The 22,856-nt window shown below is 40.3% G+C and overlaps 1 protein-coding gene across 1 annotated transcript in view; it reads left to right on the top strand.

Annotated features, from left to right (window-relative positions):
• cep164 (centrosomal protein 164) overlaps window positions 1-22,856 on the top strand; it is a 161,332-nt gene that overhangs the window by 47,046 nt on the left and 91,430 nt on the right. Inside the window, exons 6-8 of the mRNA XM_078426641.1 lie at window positions 10,398-10,565; window positions 11,930-12,043; window positions 14,790-14,867. Coding sequence (XP_078282767.1) covers window positions 10,398-10,565; window positions 11,930-12,043; window positions 14,790-14,867 — 360 coding nt within the window. The remainder of the gene's footprint in view (window positions 1-10,397; window positions 10,566-11,929; window positions 12,044-14,789; window positions 14,868-22,856) is intronic.

Below are 22,856 nucleotides of genomic sequence, written 5' to 3' on the forward strand. Positions count from 1 at the left end.
TACTGTCAGTGATCCTTTCTGTCACTGGTGTTTATTGATTGGGAAGTAATTAACCAAATTGGATTCGTCCAATATTTTGTGGGCAAGACATGCATGGCAATTTTCTATATTCGGAGGTAGGTGCCAGTGGTGTGACTACACTGGAGCAGCTTGGCAAGTGGAGGTCTTCAGTGCTGTGGCTGAAATAGTGTCTGGTCCAATAGTCATTTCTGTTCAAATGCCCTCATGTGTTTCTTGAAATCTGGTTTCTTTGATGGTGGGGATCTCAGGAGGAAGCCAATATGGATCTTTTATTCGGATCTTCTGGCCGAACACTGTTTGCAAATGCTTTAATATAGTCTTGTTGTGTTCAGCCATTGTTGAGGATGGGGATATTCTTGGAATCTCCTTCCTTTAGCTAGTTTAGTTTAGAGATACAGTGTGGAAACAGGCCCTTCGGCCCACTGAGTCCACGCCGACCAGCAATACCTGCACGTTAACACTATCCTACACACTAGGAACAATTTTACATTTATACCAAACCAATTAACCTACAAACCTGTATGTTTTTGGAGTGTGGGGGGAAACTGAAGATGTTGGAGAAAACCCATGCAGGTCACGGGGAGAATGCACAAACTCCGTACAGACAAGCACCCATAGTCAGGATCGAACCCGGGTCTCTGGCGCTGTAAGGCAGTTGTTCTACTGCTAGGCCACCATGCCTCTTGTTAATTAGCTGTTTGATTATCAACTCCAACTCACAAATAAATGTAGCAGGGCCACAGTGCTTCTATCTAATCTGTTGGATGAAAGGCTACTCAGCTCAGTGTATTACGAGCTGATTTTGCTGTCATGTACTGCAGCTTCACTAGGTTGACATCTTATTATTTTTAGGAACTCTTGGAGCTCCATTGTAGTCGTGTATTAAGGTTTTGTAGCCGGTTTATTTCTCTGCATAAATAATACTGTATATAAGCGAGTAAGAACATTCAATGGTTGTACTCAGATGGTGCTGCACATTGATTACTTTTTTAAAATTCAGCTCTGACCTAATCCAAATATACACAATTCTTATATGTAAACCTGGGGTTTGAAATAAAATTGGGGATTAACCCAGAATACTGATCTCTGAAAAGATGTTTGGAAATACAGTAAACTTCCTATTGCCAGTATAAAGCATTTAATTGCACTGTGCAGAAACCATATTTGTAATTAAAATATTATATTTATTGTGTTTTTTAATCACAAAGAAAATCAGAATCTTGTCAAAAGAAAATATTTTTAGTTTTGGAAGATTATCCATATTATCAGCATAGATTAAAATTTTAGCTTGATTAGGCATCATTAGTGCAGCATCATCAAGCAGCATTAATCCTTTTCAGTCCAGGCTCTGAAATTGCCTTGCTGTGCTGCTTCATAAACCTAGAGCCACAAAGCTGATAGAGTATGTCGAGTAACATCTTTCCTTTACGACAGAGCAATTTGTGATCCTCAACTGATTAACAAACAGTCTGCGATGTGAAAGAGATCCTCCTTGGATCCCATCCCCAAAATATTCTACGTCCCATGGTCAGTTGTCCATTTGTAACATTTGTTATTTCCAGGATATATTTTGGAAACCACATTCTTGTAAGCACTAAAATCACAAGATTCTTTGACGCTGCATGTTATGGTACAGGAAAACACAGCATTGTCTGTCGTAAAGAAAACTGAATTTGTGCTAACATATTTGTGGGATGAACGTTGTTACATTATGAGCTTCAGCAATCTATGAAATGAGATGCTATTTAATTTATCTTTAGTGGTCCAAGCTTTACTGTGTACACAGAAACGAATAGAATTCTAATTAATTTATAACCGTCTATATTGCTGAAGCTTGTAAGACGTATTTGCAACAAGATTTGTAAATAGATTCAAACGTTACTACATAGTAATGTTTAATGTAAACTGTTATTTGTTCTCTGTTCCATTAGTATTTTTGAATGTAGTTAATTCAGTTTCCAATAATAAATTAATCTGTTATTTATCAGAATTTTAATCTCCCCAAACTCTGATGTCCTTGGACACACGTCATTTTATAAAATTGATCCGAGACAACTTGTGAGAGTGCAGATCGTGTCATTTTTTACTTTACTGGGTGACGGTGACTGCTTTTTAGCTTTGCATCATGATGTGACTGAGATGAATACTTTAGTCTGGATTTTAGACTTGAGATGAAAAGTCTAGGCAGATACTCCCAGTGCAACACTATTTGGGGATTGAGGTTGAGGTGGGGGGGTAAACCAAGACACCTTTTGGTCTTTGAATTGAACATAATGTTCCATGATACAATAACCAAGACAAGCAAATTAATTATCCCCTGTGACCTAGTCAATATTTATCCCTCCCTTAACAAAATGTCAGAATAGATTATCTTGCCATGGTTATGTTTGTTGTGTAATTTTTTTTTGTTTGATGTGTGAAAATTAGCTGTGTAGTTTTTTTACATTACAATGCCAACTACACTTTGGGTGAACTTGCCAGAACAAATATGAAGAATGCGTCCACCGTTTGTGGCTGGTTCATTGGCTTCATACACACTTAACAGGGCAGCAGGATCTAGAGAGTGACTAGGTCGCCATTAGCAGAAATGCCTTTGATGTGTACTAGCAGGCAAAACGGGAAGGATCCTTGTTCCTTGAGGCATTTCAATAGTTTCCAGATTTCTCTTGACATTTGGAGACTTCAAAGATCAATTAAAAGTTAAAATCAAACATTAAAAATATATTTAAAAATTTCCTCCTTTAATCACCTGACCTTGGATCTCGTGTGGAGTCTCAATGGCTACTGAGCCCCAATAAAAGTTGTACAGTCCAACAAGCCATGACAAATGCAATGCCACTTGGCATTCAGTACATCATGCGCTTGTTCATAAGTCTGAGACTTGAATAGCTCAAAGCTGAAACAGCACCCCTTGCCAGCAGTTTTTTTCCCCAAAAGCTTCCATTCTCTTCTCTTTAATCCAAACATTTGCAGAATTTGGTATTTATTCTTGATTTCCGGCCTCGTTGTTTATTCTTGATGTGTAAGATTTTAGATATTGTGGGACTGCTATTGTCACCATAGCAGACACAGACAGAATCAGATCGACTTTCAGTATATCGTATGTATTGCCTGTACGTGCATCTGACAGTGTACTTTTAGCTCTTTTGATGTAATTGTCTGGTAATTGCAAATATTGATTTTAAATGCAGCATAATATATGGTAGGTGCTAAACAGAATGAATAATTATAGGAGAATAATTTCATTGCAGAGTTCCAGTTGTAAGCTGCAGGAGCTGTCAAAAACTTATCAATGAGCCTCTAGTTTGAAGTATACTATAGTAATGGAAGAAACCTTTAAAAATTGATATAATTAATTAAATGGATCAACTCCTTTGTGACGATAAAATGCTATGCCACCGACATTATATCACCGTAGTTACCTCCTGCGTTCCAGTGATAATTTCTAGCCTTGCAACTCTTGTCATTGTGTTTTTGGGGGCCTGGAGAATCTCGTCAGAGAATAATTTTGTCAGACCAGAGAGTTGTGCAATTATGTTTCAAATTATGGAAATCTTGGCAAGAGGCAGCCATCGTGAAGGTGCACACAAAATGCTGGAGTATCTCAGCGGGTCAAAAGTTACTCCAGCATTTTGTGTCCATCTTTGGTGTAAACCAGCATCTGCCGTATCTTCCTACACATTGTGAAGTTACAGTTGGCTTCATGATGCTGAGGTAAGCGCAGTCAGCATTTCTATACTCGAATGATACGCGCTAATTCTTCCTGAAGGCAGCGCCAAAGTTGGCAGTGATTGCATCCATGCTTGAGAAGCTTTCTAACACTTACTTTCTCAGTACATGGAATCCCTCCAGAATTACATAAACGAGTGAAGCAGGAATGTTTATTATAATCATAATCATAGTAGTACTTTATTAGCCAAGTATGTTTTGCAACATACGAGGAATTTGATTTGCCATGCAGTCATACCAATAAAGAGCAACAAGACACCCAAATAAATTTTTACCATGAACGTCCACCACAGTGACTCCTCCACATTCTTCAATGTGATGGAAGGCAATAAAAGTTAAATCTGTTCCCTTCTTTGTTCTCCTGCGGTCGGGGCACTCAAACCTTCCGTTGTCGGGGCGACCTTGGCTCCCGCAACCAGCGGTCGAGCCCTCCACATCGGGGCGATCAAGCTCCCGCATCGGGGGGAATCTCCGCTCCGCTGCTCCGAGTGATCAGACCCTGGGTTGGGGCTAGTCGAACCTCCTGCGACTTTGGAGGCGTAGTTGGAGCGTCGACCCCAGGTAATGGATCGCAGGCTCCGATGTTAAGTCCACGGCCTCGCGGTGGGGCTCAAAGTCAGTCTCGAGCAAGGCCGCCAGCTCCATGATGTTAGGCCGCAGAGCGACCGGTGATACGATCCAGAAAAATATCGCATCTCCGGCAATTGAATAAAGTTTCCCCCGACCCCCTCCCCCACCCACCACATAAAACAAACCAGAGAACATTAACACATACTTTTAAAGCACACTGAAAATAACAAAAAAGGCAAAAAGACAGACTGACTGTCATCGCTGACGGTGCCAGCCGGTGGAACCTTCCAGAAAGCTACTTTAAATTGCGCCACAATTTCTGGATGAGCCAATTTCGGAAACAAAATTATGCAATCGTTGGAGTGATTCTTGGATGTTGCATTTGGGTGGTCACACTTTCTGCGTGAGAGGCACTGAGGAGCCTCTCTAATCTGAAGTCACCTTCCTCAAGAAGGATGACTAGTTCAATAGTGTGATGAGATAAATTTGGCTGGAAGATGGACACTAGGCATGGATCCTAACACAGAAGTGAGGAATACAACACATTTAAGGAGTGAGAAAGTTCACGCTCATGTCGGAAGTAGTGTTAAAAGCGATGGTGGGCCATGGAGACAGTTTTGAAGTGCACATGTGTAAACTCAAGGTAATGAATAAGGCTGATGAGCTGCAGGCAGAACTTGCTCTTTGGAAATCTTATACAAAAGTGCTAACTAACACGAGCTGCCAGCTAAGAATGGAATCAGGCACTTAATATTCTGAACATTCATGTGCACAAGGTAAGGGGAAAAAGATATTCAAATTACATTGTTGAACAAGGATGATGAAGTACAAGAGATAGAAATGTCTGATGGATCAGGTATAGAATCCATTTTGTAGTGTTAACAAGTGAGAAGGATGCAATAGGCAGGGAATAAAATGGTTTAAGGTAGGATTGGCATAAATATGGGTGCCTGATCTCCGCCACTCCCACGCTCTTTACGGAGTTTTGGGAAATCTGGAGGCAACGGTTTTGGGGTACCCAATATTTAGTTGGAGTACATTTTTAGTGGATACTGGACAAACTGTCAGATAATTGTTCAAGACACCAGTCAGGATAGTTCAGAATTATGTGTGGTGCAAATGGGCTCATTCTGCAGATCCATTTTGCATGTTTATAATAACTGATGGTTTTGGGATGGAACGGAACAAGAACTTGTTACAATCATTTGCCCCTTTTATTCAAGATTTTCTCCCATGCCTGCTCCTGAAAAACAATTCCTTGCAATTGGAATCAAGAATTAGAGGACATAGGTTTAAGGTGAGAGGGGGAAAACATTAGGAACCTGAGGGGGAAATATTTTTGCACACGGAGGGTGGTGGGGAAATGGAATGATCTGCCAGAGGAGGTAGTTGAGGCAAGTGCTATAACAACATTTAAAAGACATTTGAATAGGTACATGGATAGGAAAGATTTAGAAGAATATATATGGGCCAAACACTAGCAGGTGGAACTAGTGTGGATGGAACATCTTGGTCAGCATGGGCAAGTTGGGCCAAAGGGCCTATTTATGTGCTGAATGGCCATGACACCAGTTTCCATTTTTCCATGTGTCAGGGCAGATGGTAAATGTCATAATGCCATTACACCTATTTCCATCTCGCCAAAGGACAACTAACTCTGAACAGAGGTCCAATTCACACATTCAACACTGATGTATCATTGTTTCATTATCTAAAAAAGCTATGTTCCCAAATGATGCTTTTCTCCTGTGAGTTGTTGTGCCAACATCAATGTCCATCTTCATTTAGCTAAATCATAATCACAACCCATTGTGCAGAATACATTTGCGGAATTGTTATTACAAGATTGAAGGGACTTAAAATGTGGTAAATTAATTGTTCCACATATTATGCAGAAGGCAAATTTCAAAAAGTCTGCAGTAGAAAAAATTGGACTGCAGTATTTTAATGGATTGACGGAATACTGTGTAATGGACTGCCTAGCCGTGTAATTAATGATCAAATTGTCTAACTCCAACCCTCACTACACAACATTTTATCTGGGTTATGTTTCCGATCTGTACTTGTGAAATATGCTGCAGTGCATTAACCTACTTAGAAAATGTTTCTTTGCTTTACCCAGTGATGAAGCAATTTAACCCCATATGTTGTTGAGCCAGCAAACCAACAAAGCGCCACAAATAATCCTTGGACTAAGGCAACTTGCCTCTACCGTGGCAACAATATAAGACATTGTATTTAGCAGTGTCTCAGCACTTTCAGGGTAAATAGAGAGAAATTAAGCAGCAGTTATCCACAAACACTTGCAAGAGATACTACTGCAAAAGAATATATAAAAATACTGCAGATGTTGGACAGATGAAGTAAAACTGGAAATGGTGGAAATGCTCAAAAGATCTAACAAGGCTGCATTACATCTGTGGAGAGAGAATATGTTTCCATTTCAGATGAATGACCATTGATCACTGTACGCATACACCGATCAGCTAAAACATTATGACCACTGAGAAGCGAAGTGAAAAACATTGATTATCTTGTTACAATGGCACCTGTCAAAGGGTGAGATATATTAGGCAGCAAGTGAACAGTCAGTTCTTGAAGTTGATGTGTTGGATGCAGGAGAAATGGACAGGAGTAAAGGCCTGAGCGACTTTGACAAGGGCCTAATTGTTATGGCCAGACGACTGGATCAGAGCATCTCTGAAACGGTAAGGCTGATGAGGTGGTGGTCAGCAGTAGCGAGTACCTACCGACAAGGGAAGTCAAGGACAGCATAAAAATAAAAGAGAAGTACTACATAGCAAAGTAGAGTGGGAAGCCAGAGGATTGGGACTCTTTTAAAGAGCAACAGAAAATTGTTAAAAAGGCAATACGGGGAGAAAAGATGAGGTACGAGGGTAAGCTAGCCAATAATATAAAGGAGGATAGTAAAAGCTTTTTTAGGTATGTGAGGAGGAAAAAAATAGTCAAGGCAAATGTGGGTCCCTTGAAGACAGAAGTAGGGGAATTTATTATGGGGAACAAGGAAATGGCAGACGAGTTGAACCGGTACTTTGGATTTGTCTTCGCTACAAACAATCTCCCAGATGTTCTAGTGGCCAGAGATCCTAGTGTGACGGAGGAACTGAAGGAAATCCACATTAGGCAGGGAATGATGTTGGGTAGACTGATGGGACTGAAGGCTGATAAATCCCCAGGGCCTGATGGTCTGCATCCCAGGGTACTTAAGGAGGTGGCTCTAGAAATTGTGGACGCATTGATGATCATTTTCCAATGTTCTATAGATTCAGGATCAGTTCCTGTGGATTGGAGGGTAGCTAATGTTATCCCTCTTTTTAAGAAAGGAGGGAGAGAGAAAACGGGAAATTGTAGACCAGTTAGTCTGACATCAGTGGTGGGGAAGATGCTGGAGTCAATTATAAAAGACAAAATTGCGGAGCATTTGGATAGCAGTAACAGGATCGTTCCGAGTCAGCATGAATTTACGAAGGGGAAATCATGCTTGACTAATCTTCTGGAATTTTTTGAGAATGTAACTAGGAAAATTGTCAGGGGAGAGTCGGTGGATGTGGTGTACCTCGACTTTCAGAAAGCCTTTGGCAAGGTCCCACATAGGAGATTAGTGAGCAAAATTAGAGCACATGGTATCGGGGGTAGGGTACTGACATGGATAAAAAATTGGGTGACAGACAGAAAGCAAAGAGTGGGGATAAATGGGTCCCTTTCAGAATGGCAGGCAGTGACTGGTGGGGTACCTCAAGGCTCGGTGCTGGGACCGCAGCTATTTACAATATACATTAATGACTTGGATGAAGGGATTAAAAGTGCCATTAGCAAATTTGCAGATGATACAAAGCTGGCGGATGCATGGCAGATGCAGTTTAATGTGGATAAGTGTGAGGTTATTCACTTTGGTGGTAAGAATAGGAAGGCAGATTATTATCTGAATGGTGTCAAGTTAGGAAAAGGGGACGTACAACTAGATCGGGTGTCCTAGTGCATCAGTCACTGAAAGGAAGCATGCAGGTACAGCAGGCAGTGAAGAAAGCCAATGGAATGCTGGCCTTCATAACAAGATGGAGTTGAGTGTAGCAGCAAAGAGGTCCTTCTGCAGTTGTACAGGGCCCTAGTGAGACTGCACCTGGAGTACTGTGTGCAGTTTTGGTCTCCATATTTGAGGAAGGATATTCTTGCTATTGAGGGCGTGCAGACTGGGTTTACTAGGTTAATTCCCGGAATGGCGGGACTCTCGTATGTTGAAAGACTGGAGCGACTAGGCTTGTATACACTGGAATTTAGAAGGATGAGAGGGGATCTTATCGAAACATATGGGCAGACGAAGGCTATCCTGTCTGGTCCGAATGGACAGAAGGTCTACTGTGGCACAAGTCATAGAAAAGTTTAATGGTGGTCATGGGAGGGATGTGTCACAATACACAGTGCATCGCACCCTGCTGCGTATGGGGCTGTACACGGAGGACTAACAGCATATTAGGCAGGTGGTTATAATGTTTTGGCTAATCGGCATATATATTGATTAAAACAAGTTGTTTGCCTGTCCTGCTGAGTTATTCCAGCATTTTGTGTCTATCTTCAAAACAAATTGCTATTTGCATTTGATCACACCCAAACAGGGAGCTATTATCTTGGGTGAAAGTAGAGTAGGCAAGAGCAAAGTGACTAATTCTGACCTGATAGTGAGTAAACCGATGATGTGACCTACTGGGCAAATCCAGTAAAGCTTTGGCCTAAGTATGTGTAATGAATTCTGAATGTTCAGGCAGTAATAGAGATCTATTTGGAAACATGTATCTATCTCAGCCCCTCTGGGTATCAGCAGTGATGATTTTAGTTTCTGAAATATGAAGGGGTAAGGAAACATCCCCAGAGTAAGAACAGGTTTCAAAGTACAGTTCGGACGAGCCATAATTTTGAATGTGCCTATCGACTTGGGAATAATGAGGTGATGAAGTAGCCTATTTGGTATGATCATTTAGCAGATTGATATTTGAATTAAACATTGAGACTATTAATCTGTGGCATGAGTATAAATGCACTGCATAGACAAGTTAACTTCACCATGTAAACAGAAATGGTTCTTATTCGTAGTGTTTTATTTAATTGTGGAAACACTGCAGGTTAGGAAACATCAGTGATAAGAGAATCCGTCAATGCCTCAGCTCTGATGTTGGTTGACGTGCAGTTTTATTGATTTTCAACTTTTGCTGTCAGTTATCCATTTTACAATAAGTGGTTAATAAAAAATGACGGGTGTCAGAAATTAAAGCCAGGAGATACTTCACACAGCAGGATAGTGGAGAAAACAGGTGAGTTAACATTTGGGTTTAATCGATAATACAACTTATTGATCACAGAATGATAGTTACTGTACTGATTTTACTTCGACTTCAATTCAGGCTGTAGAATTCACGAAAACCAGTCAATTGTGTTTGCTATAATGTGCAAAGCTTCAGCGCTCCAGGGAGGTCAATTTTAACTGCTGTGAAGTGTAGGTAGGAATGCAAGAACGCTCGATAGTTCAGCAATCAATGTCTTGCAAGTGTCTTGGACTTCCAAAAATCCAGTCCGCGCCAGAGATTGTTTATAATGGTGAAAAATGTGCCCCATGTAGTGATAATTCTAAACAATCAGATAGTCAGTTCAAGGATTTCTGTGTTCAGTCCAGAAAATAACTTCTGATTCCTACTTCAATGCAGAGCTTGCAGTATATGCATGCAATAAGGCAGGATCAGGCTTTACCCTGACTTTTCCTTTATCGTTGAATAGGCTTGTGAATTGAAGCCTTCCAATTCTTCATGATCATGAGTAATAGGTATGGGTAAATTCTTTGTATGTTTGTATAGTGTCCGGGAAGAAGTTAGTGTTGTTGGGAACAGATGGTAGAAATATAAGCGTTTTAGCTTTGTTTGGTTTTACATAGATTTTGGTATGGATATCATTTAACAGCACGACTTTGACACATTAGTATTAGGTCACATACCTCTAAGCTTTCTATCGTCCATTTTGTGCAATTGTCACAACGCTATCACCCGTATCTCTATCTTTATTTTTCACAGGCACTGAATATTCCACCGACTCTGGTGATGGCACCTCAAGGAAGCCTTGCTCCACTTCGTGGCCTTGGGGAGCTCTCAGCAAGTATGCTCTGTGGTTCATTGGGCAATACATCTGTAACTACCAGGGGGCTGATGAAGAGTTCTCTCGGAAGTTCTCCCACATTTGGGGTAATAAATGCTGGATTACATTATGGGTTGATGTATTTCAGACTTGGAACTATAAACAGAAATTAACTATGAATGGCACTCATAATATAGGGCGGCACAGTGTTGCGGCTGAGAGAGCTACTACCTCAAGGCACCAAACACTTGTCATTAATCCTGACCTCGAGTGTTGTCTGTGTGGAGTTTTCATATTCTCCCTTTGACCGAGTGCGTTTCCTCCGGATGCTCTGGTTTCCTCCTAAGACCGCACCACCCACAATACTGCCTGGAGTGTCGGCTTGGTATTTGTACACAAATCTCACATGACAGACTTGAATTTGGATTCCATTGATTTAAATGAGAGCTTGCTACCATCTGATGTTTTATTTTTGCCAAAGTTAGACCAACCATTGTGAAACTTCTTCGCATTGACTCAATAGACAATAGACAATAGGTGCAGGAGTAGGCCATTCAGCCCTTCGAGCCAGCACCGCCATTCAATGCGATCATGGCTGATCACTCTCAATCAGTACCCCGTTCCTGCCTTCTCCCCATACCCCCTCACTCCGCTATCCCCAAGAGCTCTATCCAGCTCTCTCTTGAAAGCATCCAACGAACTGGCCTCCACTGCCTTCTGAGGCAGAGAATTCCACACCTTCACCACTCTCTGACTGAAAAAGTTCTTCCTCATCTCCGTTCTAACTTTTGGCCGCCTTCAGCAGCATTGTCCTTTTCTGAAAAAAAAGTGAATAGTTTTATTCGGACTGAGTTTCAATTACTGCTTCTGTTTGAGGAGTCTTGGACCAGCTTTGGCTCTGCTTGCGGCCTCCCAATAATACCTACCATGTACAGAAGCAGTATGAACAAACAGAATAAAACTAGTCAATTCACCCCAGAAAATAGCATCGACCATTGTTTTAAATTTTCTTCATGATTAAGTTTGTGTTGAGCAACGTTAAGGAAAATGGGTGGCATTTTATGATGGCTGAGGACAGGATGATTAAACTGGGAGCTTTAAGATCCAAAGGGCCAAAGGAATATTGTTGTTTAAATAGACTGTGTGCAGCGAACATAACACAGGATGCTTTAATACACTTATGAAACCCCATAGAATTCTGAAATGTGTCCTTTCTAATATTAAATCTAGTAGAGGTTGTTGAGGTTTGCAATCTCCAGTTTTCTGATTTTGTTAAAGCAATTTAATGAAATATTTAGCAGAAGCTATCAAACTGTTGTTCTACCATTGTTCTCTGTCAAAAGAAAACTGGTCTGTATGACGGGCATTGTATAATTATAAATGTAATCCAAGTTTGATAAAAGGGTTTTAATATTTCAATACAATGTTATTGCCTGCCTAATAACCATTTTGTTCGTATGTGGCACTGAAGATTCCTAAAACAGGTGGCCTTACAAAAGGTCTTCTGGGAGCAAAGCTTGAAGAGAAGATATCCCTGAACCTAGCTGACCTCAGTGAGGATGAAGAAGACTTGAGTGGAGAGAAGGTATCTATATTAGTGGAATGGCAATAATGTACCCCTCCCAACCCTTCCGAATTTGGCGGAAAGTTTCCACTTTCTTATTTCATTTCTGCTATTCCGATTTTGCCTCACATTTTTCCGCAAAACAGTCGGTAACTGCAATTTGTCAATTCGTCCGCTAGCGGTTCTGTGAGAAATCCCCCCCCCCCCCCGCGCCCTGGAAGTCTCCCCGAAAATGTGGCACTTAGGCTGGGCAAGGCAGCCAATCTCGACCTCACCAGGACTTCCATGGCCGATCGGTGGGTTGAATTTGCAACCTGCAGCTGGGGCTCTGGAACTCCAGCCCAGGTGGAGCCAGCACATCTATCCCCATAGCCTTCTTCCTTGGCCGGCTGGATAAACTAGCAAAGCTCTGGAACCAAGAGTGCCAGAAAATCAGTGAGGGAACTGTAATGAGTAAATATTAAATTTAATTGCAAGATTATATAACTATATTAATTAAGACGGGGTTAAAATATAAACCACAGCAGAAAAGCCAATTACCACCTTTTTGGGGGATTATCGATTAATGTGCAAATTTATTTCAACAAGTACTTCCGTATGCTTAGTCAAGTCGCATATATCAACTCTTTCTTCATAACTTAGTCGTACATTTTATGACCATTGTTTTATTCAATACCAAGAGAATTGGGATGTGTATTGGGGAAAAGGCAAAATGGAAAAAAACAAAACAAGACAATTTTTACTTTGTGTTGCAAAAAGTATCTCTGTTCAATAACCTTTCTATAAATAGCAAAATATATTCATGATAGGCCTGGCATTGTAAGTACAGACTGTTGGAAATAATAGTCGTTTCTCATACATGAATGTAGCGCAACACATATGCGCATTTGGTGTGCATACCTTTTTTTGCTGAAAAGTTGCATTGCGTGCCATATTATGGATTTTGATGTAAGATTCTGAAATTTGGACATCAAAATTATGAATTTGTAAAATCAAATGTTGGGAGGTCTGATAATGCCAACTAGCTGTTGAGCATTGATTGATTGTGTGCCAAGCCCACTGAGGCAAATAATGTTAAGAGAAAGAAATTGAGGCAGTAGGTCATCATCAGAAAAGCTATAAAAAGCCAACAAATTGTCCTTAAATACCAACTAGAAGAAAGCAAATCTTGCATCGTTGGCCAAGCCTGGGTCCATTTCCACACCATGTGATGGTTCATGTGCTCTATAAAATGACCCAAACAGTTGTAGAATTAAATTACAAATGAAAACAGATCACTGTTCCTTAACGCAATCCATGAAAGACAATATTTGCTGGCATCACCCAAACCAAAACCTAGTTTTTAATAAGAATGCATGAATGAAAAGGTATAGAACCTTATCTTTAAAAGACTCAGGGTCTCAGGATGTCCATAGGAAGACCTGCCAAAGCTTATGGTTTCATATTTTGCCATTTTATGGTCTTAAAATTCTTTCAAGGCATCCTATCTGTGTGCAGCCTAGAATCTTGGTGCCACCCCTCACCTCCAACAATGCACATGGCCCAGAATCCCTCCCGACCCCCCCCCCCCCCCACATTCCCCTCAAAGGAATGGAAACTGCTGAGAATTAATACTCCTGTCCCCTCGCTATCCCTCATTTTGCATATACCCCGGCTCTCCCTCCTTTCTCCTGCCCTCTCATCCCCCCCACCCCCCCTTCCCTTCACCTGCTTCCTTCCTCATTTTCCCCTCTTTCTGCTCCCATGCTCTCCCTTTCCTCCCCTCACTAACTCTCTCTTCTGCTCACCCCTCCCTTCTGTACCATCTCCTTTATGCCGGCCTCCATCTGTTTTCCTTCCAATAATACTGGCATTCCATCATTATTTCATAATGCAATTAAAATTGCAAATAACTTTTGGATTTGCACAATTGGTGACAATTTTCAGCAGTCCTAATTATGTTATAATGTTAAAAGTGTTGATATTGTCATGCTGTGCAATGGTAATAATAAACTCAATAACCGATAAAACCTATTTTGCATTTTTCATCGAATAAACCAGTCAAAGTAATGTATTTCAACCATCATACTTTTTATACCTTGATTTTACATTAACATTGTATTTTGAACTTGTATTTTTTTCAAATCATAGCCAAATTTCTTTTCAGCTCTTTTACACAAAACAGGCTCAAAAAAGGTTTACCAGCATGTGATTTGCATTGGTTTTTTAAGATTAATTTTCCCACTTATTAACATCCCATTTTTCTTCCAGTATATAATGTTTGAAAGCTCATAATTCTGGAAAGAGTTCACCTGCAAGTATTTGTCAGTGGTGTCTGGATATGTAATGGTGTTTGTGATAAAGTTAAACAGCACAAAATTGTGCTCAAGTCTTTTTCAGATAAAAATCAGGAAGCGAAGAGTGGAAAGGGCCACTTGGTTTAAATTCTGTGCCGTAGAGATGAATGTAGGGTTTTGCCCTACTTGCCACTGGACCACGAGACAAGTAGTGAACCTTGACTGTTCTTATGAAAAATAAATTGTTGGATGATGTTTCTGAATGTTAATATATACATTATTAATACTAGTTGGTTTGATGTGTGTGGGGATGGCATTTGTAGTCAAAAATAGCATCTTTCAAACTGATTTCAAGAAAGGTATCTTGACTATTGCTGCTTAGTTCTGTGTTATTATTAATATCCAAGAAAAGCCCGTTAAAGAAGATGCGAGATGATTTATTTGAGAATTTCATATCAATAAAGAACTCTTCAAATCGTTTGTTCCCATAGAGTGGTCCCAACACTGCTCAGCTTATGAAAAACCTCCACATAGATGTGGGATCCCTTGGTATTGGCTTTGAGTATGAGGTAAGTCGATGTTTCAGTTTTCCTTTTGAAGCCTAACCTCTCTATAAGAAATCAAAATCTAATTGCATTGTCTTAAAATTAATTTTGTTTTTATGGAATCGTGGAATTATTTTATGGATGCATATGAGATTCATTCTAAAGTCACAGTCCAAATACAAAGTCCACAAAATCCCCTCAGTCCCAATGCAGGGCCAGACTGTATGGAATCTTTAAAAAATTATAGTTGATCGTGGGAATCTGAAATATTGAAACATTATGTTGCAATAGCTGCTGATATTTGTCCTTATTCCAATATGTTGAGGGACTCCATGGCTTTCTCTAACCTTTTCCCAATTCCTCCTTTTGGTGACTTCATCTTCCATTAAGTTGCTTAGGTAATAGAGACGCGAGAGACTGCAGATGCTGAATCTTGAGCAAAATACAAACCACTGAAGGAATTCAATGGGTCAGGTAGGGAAAGGTAGGGAAATGAACAGACAACCTTTTGGGTCTGAACCCTTCTTCAAGATGAGACTAGAGATGGATCGCTAGTTGAAAGAGATGAGGGGAAGATGCGTGGCAAGTGTTAAGTTCTCCACCACCTTGTCCATCCACTCATCTCCCGGACCCATTTTTCCAATTGTTCTCCCTCCACCCCAATCATACTTATCCTCTAGATCAACATTTCACTCCCCACTTTCCTTCTTTATCAGATTCAGCCATTTGCACCCTTTGGTCTGCTCCATCCCCATCCTTTTCCCCCAGCGGACTCATCAGCGGACTCATCTGTCGACTATCCCCTCTCCAACTGGATCCCCCTACATCACGTGCTAGCTCTTTCCCCACCCCTCACCTTACCACTTTCCACCAGCTATCTCCCCTCTACTCCATCGATCTGAAAAAGAGTCTTTGCCCAACACATCATCTGTCCGATTCCTTCTGCCTTATCTGTTGTCTCTCCAACAATCTGTTCGTCTATAACAGGCACAGTGTAGACCTGCATCACAAATGCTGAATTTGCAACGGCTGAATACAACATTAACGATAATGTGAAACCAATTACTGGCGGTGTTTTAAGTTAATAATTTATTTCAATCCAGCTTCAGTTATAAAACTCAGCAAATCCACAAAACAGCTGTATCCAACTTCTGGGAAGGAATGCCATTTTAAAATAATAAATACTGATAATTTTGATATTGTGTTTTTAATACTTTAGTAGGTAGAATGCTGAAAATTGTATCAAGCCATAAAACTAAGATGGCAGCAAGAATCTTGTGCTAAAATAAGAAGATAATTTGCTTCGAATCAAAGGAGCAAACTAGCTTTAGTTGTGTGTTTGGTGTACTGAGCAGTAGAGTTGTATACATTAAAAAAGATGAAGCAGACAGTGACAGCATGGGACCTGCGTGTCAGCTTGATTTAATAATATTGTGTTTGCAAGTTTTATTTGCTTCCTAGGAACTGATTACTGACAAATGCACTGGGGGTAATTATCATACCTACTCATTAACTTTAAAAGATTATATATAGAGTTCCATTTCTGTTGAGAAGCTGAAAATGTATATTGTTAAGTGAAAGCTTCATTGTGGGTAAATAAAACTGATTTTTAAAGATGCCCTCAAGAACTAGAAGATTTGTTATTCACTACATCACTCCATGAGCCAAGCTGTGCTCAGTAAAAACACTACAAATTGTAAAGCTCATTGGGGCAGAAATAGCCTTGACTTTAACCGAGGTGTGAATGTTTCCATGTGACAATGCATGATTGCTTACAATTGCTTTTTATTCTCTCTTGCTCTGAAAACAATTTTGGACCAAAACATCCAGAAGAGGGCAGTAGGACACAACTGGGAAACATTGGGCACTATCTAACCCATGGCTTTGAGAGTTTACCATCTGTTGTTTGTGCAGCTTTTTAGATAAAACAGAGAACAAAGTCCCATCACAATCAATATACATTTGTTGTAGAGTCAAGCAAAGCCTGTTGTCATTTTACCTTTATCCCCTTTACTTTGTGCTAATAACTGCCATGTCCGACTCTTCTTGTTCCGTTTTGTTGTAGCTACCTTGTTTGTCAGTTCCAACTTTATGTACTATCTGTTTGTAGTAGCCACAGTTCAATCAGCACTGTGGATATTTTTTTATATTTAATACATGTGTGTCATTGTTCCCATCAGGAATTAAGAAGTGTACATCATCTTCAAAGATGCATTAATTTATCTTGTTATTTTGGTGATTTTGATTTGCCCATTGAGATCTGTATCATGTTCTTTGAGGCTTCAAGATGTTCCCATCTGAAAAGGCCCTTCAGTATGTTTGAAAGGTACTTCTGGTATTCACCGACCTCCCTGTGTCCTTGTGTACTTTCTGTTCTTTCTCCCTCGCTGTGCTTTGATCATGAAAGGTGGTTTCATCCGGAATAGCAGACAGTGGGAATGTATAAAAGTGAAGAAAAAATTGGAGATGTGTTTATTCGAGTACTTCTTTGTAACAAAGCGAAAATGTAGTTTTTAAGTGTTGTTTTTATACTGGGCCTCTTTCCATCCTGGGTGCACTGCACTGCTCCTAATACAGACATATCTATCTATCCAGCTCCACTGGCAATATCAGGGCTGCATCTGTCCTTGTAGCAGCTCTTTCCACATGACAAATTGTCTTCAATATCTCCCTCTGACATTAACTTTTACAAGCTATACTGATGCTATCCCCCAACTCAGTATTGACCCTCTCCCCCACCCTCCAAGCAAAACACCCTACACAGCTGTGCCCTATCCAGGGGATCCTACTACATTAAAGGCACTACATATGTGTGTGGTGTCGTGGCCATGGTGACACTGAGGATTCCTGCCACGAATGTGTACTCATCATATCTTGTCAGCAAACTCGAATGTTGCTGAGTATATAACAACAGGTTAAGTGTCCAGATAAACCACATCCAATATCCATAATATCCAATACCTACATCCAATATGTTTTTATGTAGTTTGTTTGGAATGGATTATGCTGCAAGTTTTCAGAGTTTGGTGGTTTTCAGAATTTAATTTTCTTATGTAATGTAGTGTGTACAACACTTTTGATTGTGCAGTGGGTAATTCCTCAATACTGGATGCTAACTGCCTTGTATCAAATGCTGCAAACAGCAGGCAAATCTCTTCAATCAGGTCTATACTAAATAGTGCCCACTGACAGAGCAATCTATATTACTATCCTCTTCATAGCAGTAAAGGTTAATGAACAAAGCCACAGCCATCAGTGAGTTGGACAAATTATTTCTGAATTTATACCTATTGCTAACTTGAGGCTAACATTAAGTTCAAGTAATTCATTGGATGTTGAATCTATATGGTGGTATTTACATCGATCAGCCAAAACATGACCACTGACAGGTGAAGTGAATAACATTGGTTATCTTGTTACAATGGCACCTGTCAAGGAGATGGGATATATTAGGCAGCAAGTGAACAGTCAGTTCTTGAAGTTGAAGTGTTGGATGCAGGAGAAATGAGCAGGAGTAAAGACCCAGGAGTAAAGACAAAAGGACCAAATTGTTATGGCCAGACGATTGGGTCAGAGCATCTCTGAAACGGCAAAGCTTGTGGGATGCTCCCGGTCAGCAGTGGTGAGTACCTACCGACAGTGGTCCGAGGAGGGACAAACCACAAACTGGCGACAGGGTGTTGGGCGCCCAAGGCTCATCGATGCGCAAGGGCAACAAAGGCTATCCCATTTGGTCCGAACTGACTGTGGGAAGACGACAAGCCGGTGGAGGGAGTGTGATGCTCTGGGCAATGTTCTGCTGGGAAACCCTGGGTCTGGCCATTCATGTGGACGTCAATTTGACACGTGACACCTGCCTAAACATCGTTGCAGACCAGGTACACCCCTTCATGGCAATGGTATTCCCTGATGGCAGTGGCCTCAGTCAGCAGGATAATGCGCCCTGCCACACTGCACACATTGTTTTGGGAATGGTTTGAGGAACATAATGAAGTGTTCACGATGTTGCCCTGGCCTCCAAATTCTCCAGATTGCAATCCGATTGAGCATCTGTGGGATGTGCTGGATCGACAAGTCCGATCCACGGCGGCTCCACCTCGCAACTTACAGGACTTGAAGGATCTGCTGCTAATGTTTTGGTGCCAGATACCACAGGACACCTTCAGGGGTCTTGTAGACTCCATGCCTCGGCGGGTTGGCGCTGTTTTTGTGGCACACGGAGGACCAACAGCATATTAGGTAGGTGGTCATAATGTTTTGGCTGATCGGTGTATATCTTACGTGAATAAGATAGAAAATATTATTCATTTTACTGTGGTACGAGAGAAAATAGGTAATTGCCTCGGAATCAAAGGATTTTCCTTCAGGAAATGAGGAGGAATTTCTTTAGCCAGAGGGTGGTGAATCTGTGGAGTTCATTGCCACAGAAGGCTGGAGGCCAAGTCAATGCATATTTTTAAGGCAGAGATAGATTCTTGATTAGTACAGGTATCAGGGGTTATGGGAAGACAGGAAAATGGGGTTAGGAGGGAGACATAGATCAGCCGTGATTGAATGGTGGAGTAGACTTGATGGGCCGAATGGCCTAATTCTGCTCCCATCACTTACGAACATGAAAAGCAAAGCAAATAGCAAACGCAAGGAGGAGAGTTTAAAAATGCACATCAGTAGCTTGTACCCAAAAGTGCATTTGGAGTTTATTAAAGAGAGGAGTAAAAAGTCAAATTAGTTTTGAAAGGGAGTTCCATTCAGTGGCACCCAGGTAGTTATTGCACAGCCACCGACTGTACAAAATACTAGTTGAAGTTCAGATGCATGACAAAAGAAGAATGGAAACAGTTTAATCAAAAATGTCCATTTTAAGTATGATGCACTGGTTGACCTGGACCAGTATTAGCGAGCAGTACGATGTGTGACCTGTTCTTGTATTTATTGCACACAGTAGAGGTGTGGGTAAACTGTACTTTATAATAGGTGAAGAATGCCAGATCATTAGGCCGCCAACTCTGGAGATGACAACGGAAGGTTTCATTACCAGAGGGTAAAACCAAAGGTTACAAAAATTAGGTGTGAAGAATTTATAATTCAGGAAAATTATTATTTGCTTAGTAATTTTATACAGCCAGCATAACCCAAAGTCCCCCTTAATCAGTTCATTACTTTTGATGCCGACTTTAATGTTTTCAGATATACGTGTGTGCTGGTTTCCATATGGCAGGACCCATAAATGTCAATTATTTGATGGTGTTTGTTGAGAAAGGATGTTACCTCGGACAGATGCCAGGAAAACACTGTCAAAGTATTGCTGGATTGAATTTTGCATTTTGAGTAAGCAGATGGTGGCTGAGTTTAGTGTCTCATCTGCAAGATTACATTTCCAACAATGCAGCATTCCTTCTGCGTTGTATTGAAGTAAGGGACTAGAATATTCCCTCAGGCAGGTAGAAGCTTCTGAAGACTTTCAGACGTGGATCATTTTTGATCTCCCCACAGTTCTCTCACTGAGAGTCTTAAAACTGCTGCAACCAAAGAACGCAAGATTTGGAATAGTTCAATTGGATAAAATATGTAATTTCAATTGATAATGCAGCTAATGTTTCAATGATTTACCTCAGCATAGAATTGGCTTTGAAACTCCATAAAGTATTTTGTTTTTACTGAATCATGCAGGAATTAAGATAACCTAATGTCTATTTGATATAAAATAATTTATGTGCCATAAGTAATTATCTCAATTGTATTTCTGATGCTTCTGAATCACAACCCAGTCAAGCATTGTTAGAGGTCTAACGTAGTGAGAGGCAGGAACTAGTTGGTCTATAAGTCTTGTGTGTATTGGGCAATTCAAGGCACACTGTATCTCATTTAAGTTGTTAGGTTTTTTTGGATTTTCATTGTGCTTTTACCTTCGTTAAGAAGGGTTAATTTTTGTTTCAATCATTAATCATGAAATTTATAGCTATGCGGTAAGGGACATTTATCTGCTGTCATTAATCATATCATTCCATTCGCTTGCACTATTTACATTATATCGGCATAGTGCCGTCTTTTCATTCCATCTGCAATAATCTTAAGAATTTATTACACAGGGCCCAGCTCCTCAATACCCACTGGCATGAACTGTGAACACCTGTGTTTCTCCATCAAGGCTTTGCAGAAGCTGTACCTAGCTTTAATACTTCTCTCAACACTTTGCATGGTTCTAGTCTGTGGCAAAGAATGATTGTTAGAGATCTGAAAGAGGAGTGATGGTTGTTTGCTGAGAAAGAGGGAATTGGAAAATGGGCTTAATGGCCTGGTATCACACAGCACACCTCAGCTGTGCTAAAAAAGTGGCTTGATGCTTACTCAGCCTCTGACTTTAATAAATTCTAAAAAGGCTTGCAAGAAATCATTATACATGAGAGACAATTAACATTACTAAATATGTAAATTAGTATGGAAATAAGCATTTAATATTCAAGGGGATTGTCATTATAATTTTTAAATGCATTTCTGCGATTGAGTCTGTTGACTGACTTTGGTGTCAATTGTTTTCTTCAAATTTGTTTCCTACAGAAAAATATGATCGTAAGATATATGAAAGACAATTGCCCAGTATGGGTTACTGATCTATTTTGGGTTACTGGTGGCTTATTGGTCTATTTGATTTCTGAATTCAGTGCACAACATGTATAATTGAAGACGTTTGAGCAGTGGCTTTTAAATGTTGATGTAAGCAAGAACAAAGCTTGAATGGTTTAACTGTAATTTTTTTAATGCTTCGATGTTTTTAATGTGCGTCGTGAAGTGTATTGGAATTGATTTTTCTTTTACCCCTTCCACTGAAGACGGCTGTCATGTAGATAACAATGGGAGAGAGAGAGAGTGTTTATTTGCCATATGCACCGGATATGAAGCTGAACAATGACATTCTTACTTGCTGCAGCTTAACAGGCATTTTAGACACAACATCATTGAACATACAACAAACAAACAGTGATTCTAACAGGCCGAGAGGTAGTGCAAAAATACAAATTATGTAGAGCATCCGTAGTGGAGCAAAGTTGGTAGTGGTTCAATAGGGTTGAGGTGGGGTCATCATGGTTAGGCTTCTGTGGGGTGGTTCATGAACCTGATAATTGATGAGCAGAAGTTGTTCTTGATCCTGTACTAACAGCTCTCAGGCTCCCGTACCACCTTCCCACAGCAAGATGAGAGTGTGGCCAGTGTATTGTGGATGATATTAGCCGCCTTCTTGAGGCAGCGCATCTTGTAGATTCCTTTGATGGTGGTGAGGTAAGTACTCGTGATGGACTGGACAATGTCTTGCACTTTCTGTGGCCTCTTTCATTCTTAATTGTTTGAATGCCCAGTTGTTCAAGTGCCCAGTTGTGTACTGATGGATATCAAATAATACAAATGCCATAAGAATAACAGTTATGATTAAATTGTTCCTGAAAGGTTGTATATCCCTCACCGTTTGGTCACTAAGTATTAATGTTGGGAATAATCATATGTCAGCAATGTCCATCATCTGAGCCCTGATTTCAGATTAATGGCATTGAATAACTATTAACTCAGGGGCTCCAACTTGCTTATTTCTATTTTATATATACAGTGCCCTCCATAATGTTTGGGACAAAGACCCATCATTTATTTATTTGCTTCTGTACTCCACAATTTGAGATTTGTAATAGAAAAAATCATATATGGTTAAAGTGCACATTGTCAGATTTTAATAAAGGCCATTTTTATACATTTTGGTTTCACCATGTAGAAATTACAGCAGTGTTTATACATAGTCCCCCCATTTCAGGGCACCATAATGTTTGTTTGGGACACATGGTTTCACAGGTGTTTGTAATTGCTCAGGTGTGTTTAATTGCCTCCTTCATGCGGGTATAAGAGAGCTCTCAGCAACCAGTCTTTCCTCCAGTCTTTCCATCACCTTTGGAAACTTTTATTGCTGTTATCAACATGAGGACCAAAGTTGTGCCAATGAAAGTCAAAGAAGCTATTATGAGACTCAGA

Source organism: Rhinoraja longicauda, chromosome 32 (genome assembly GCF_053455715.1).
Source record: "Rhinoraja longicauda isolate Sanriku21f chromosome 32, sRhiLon1.1, whole genome shotgun sequence".
Lineage (NCBI taxonomy): Eukaryota > Metazoa > Chordata > Chondrichthyes > Rajiformes > Arhynchobatidae > Rhinoraja > Rhinoraja longicauda.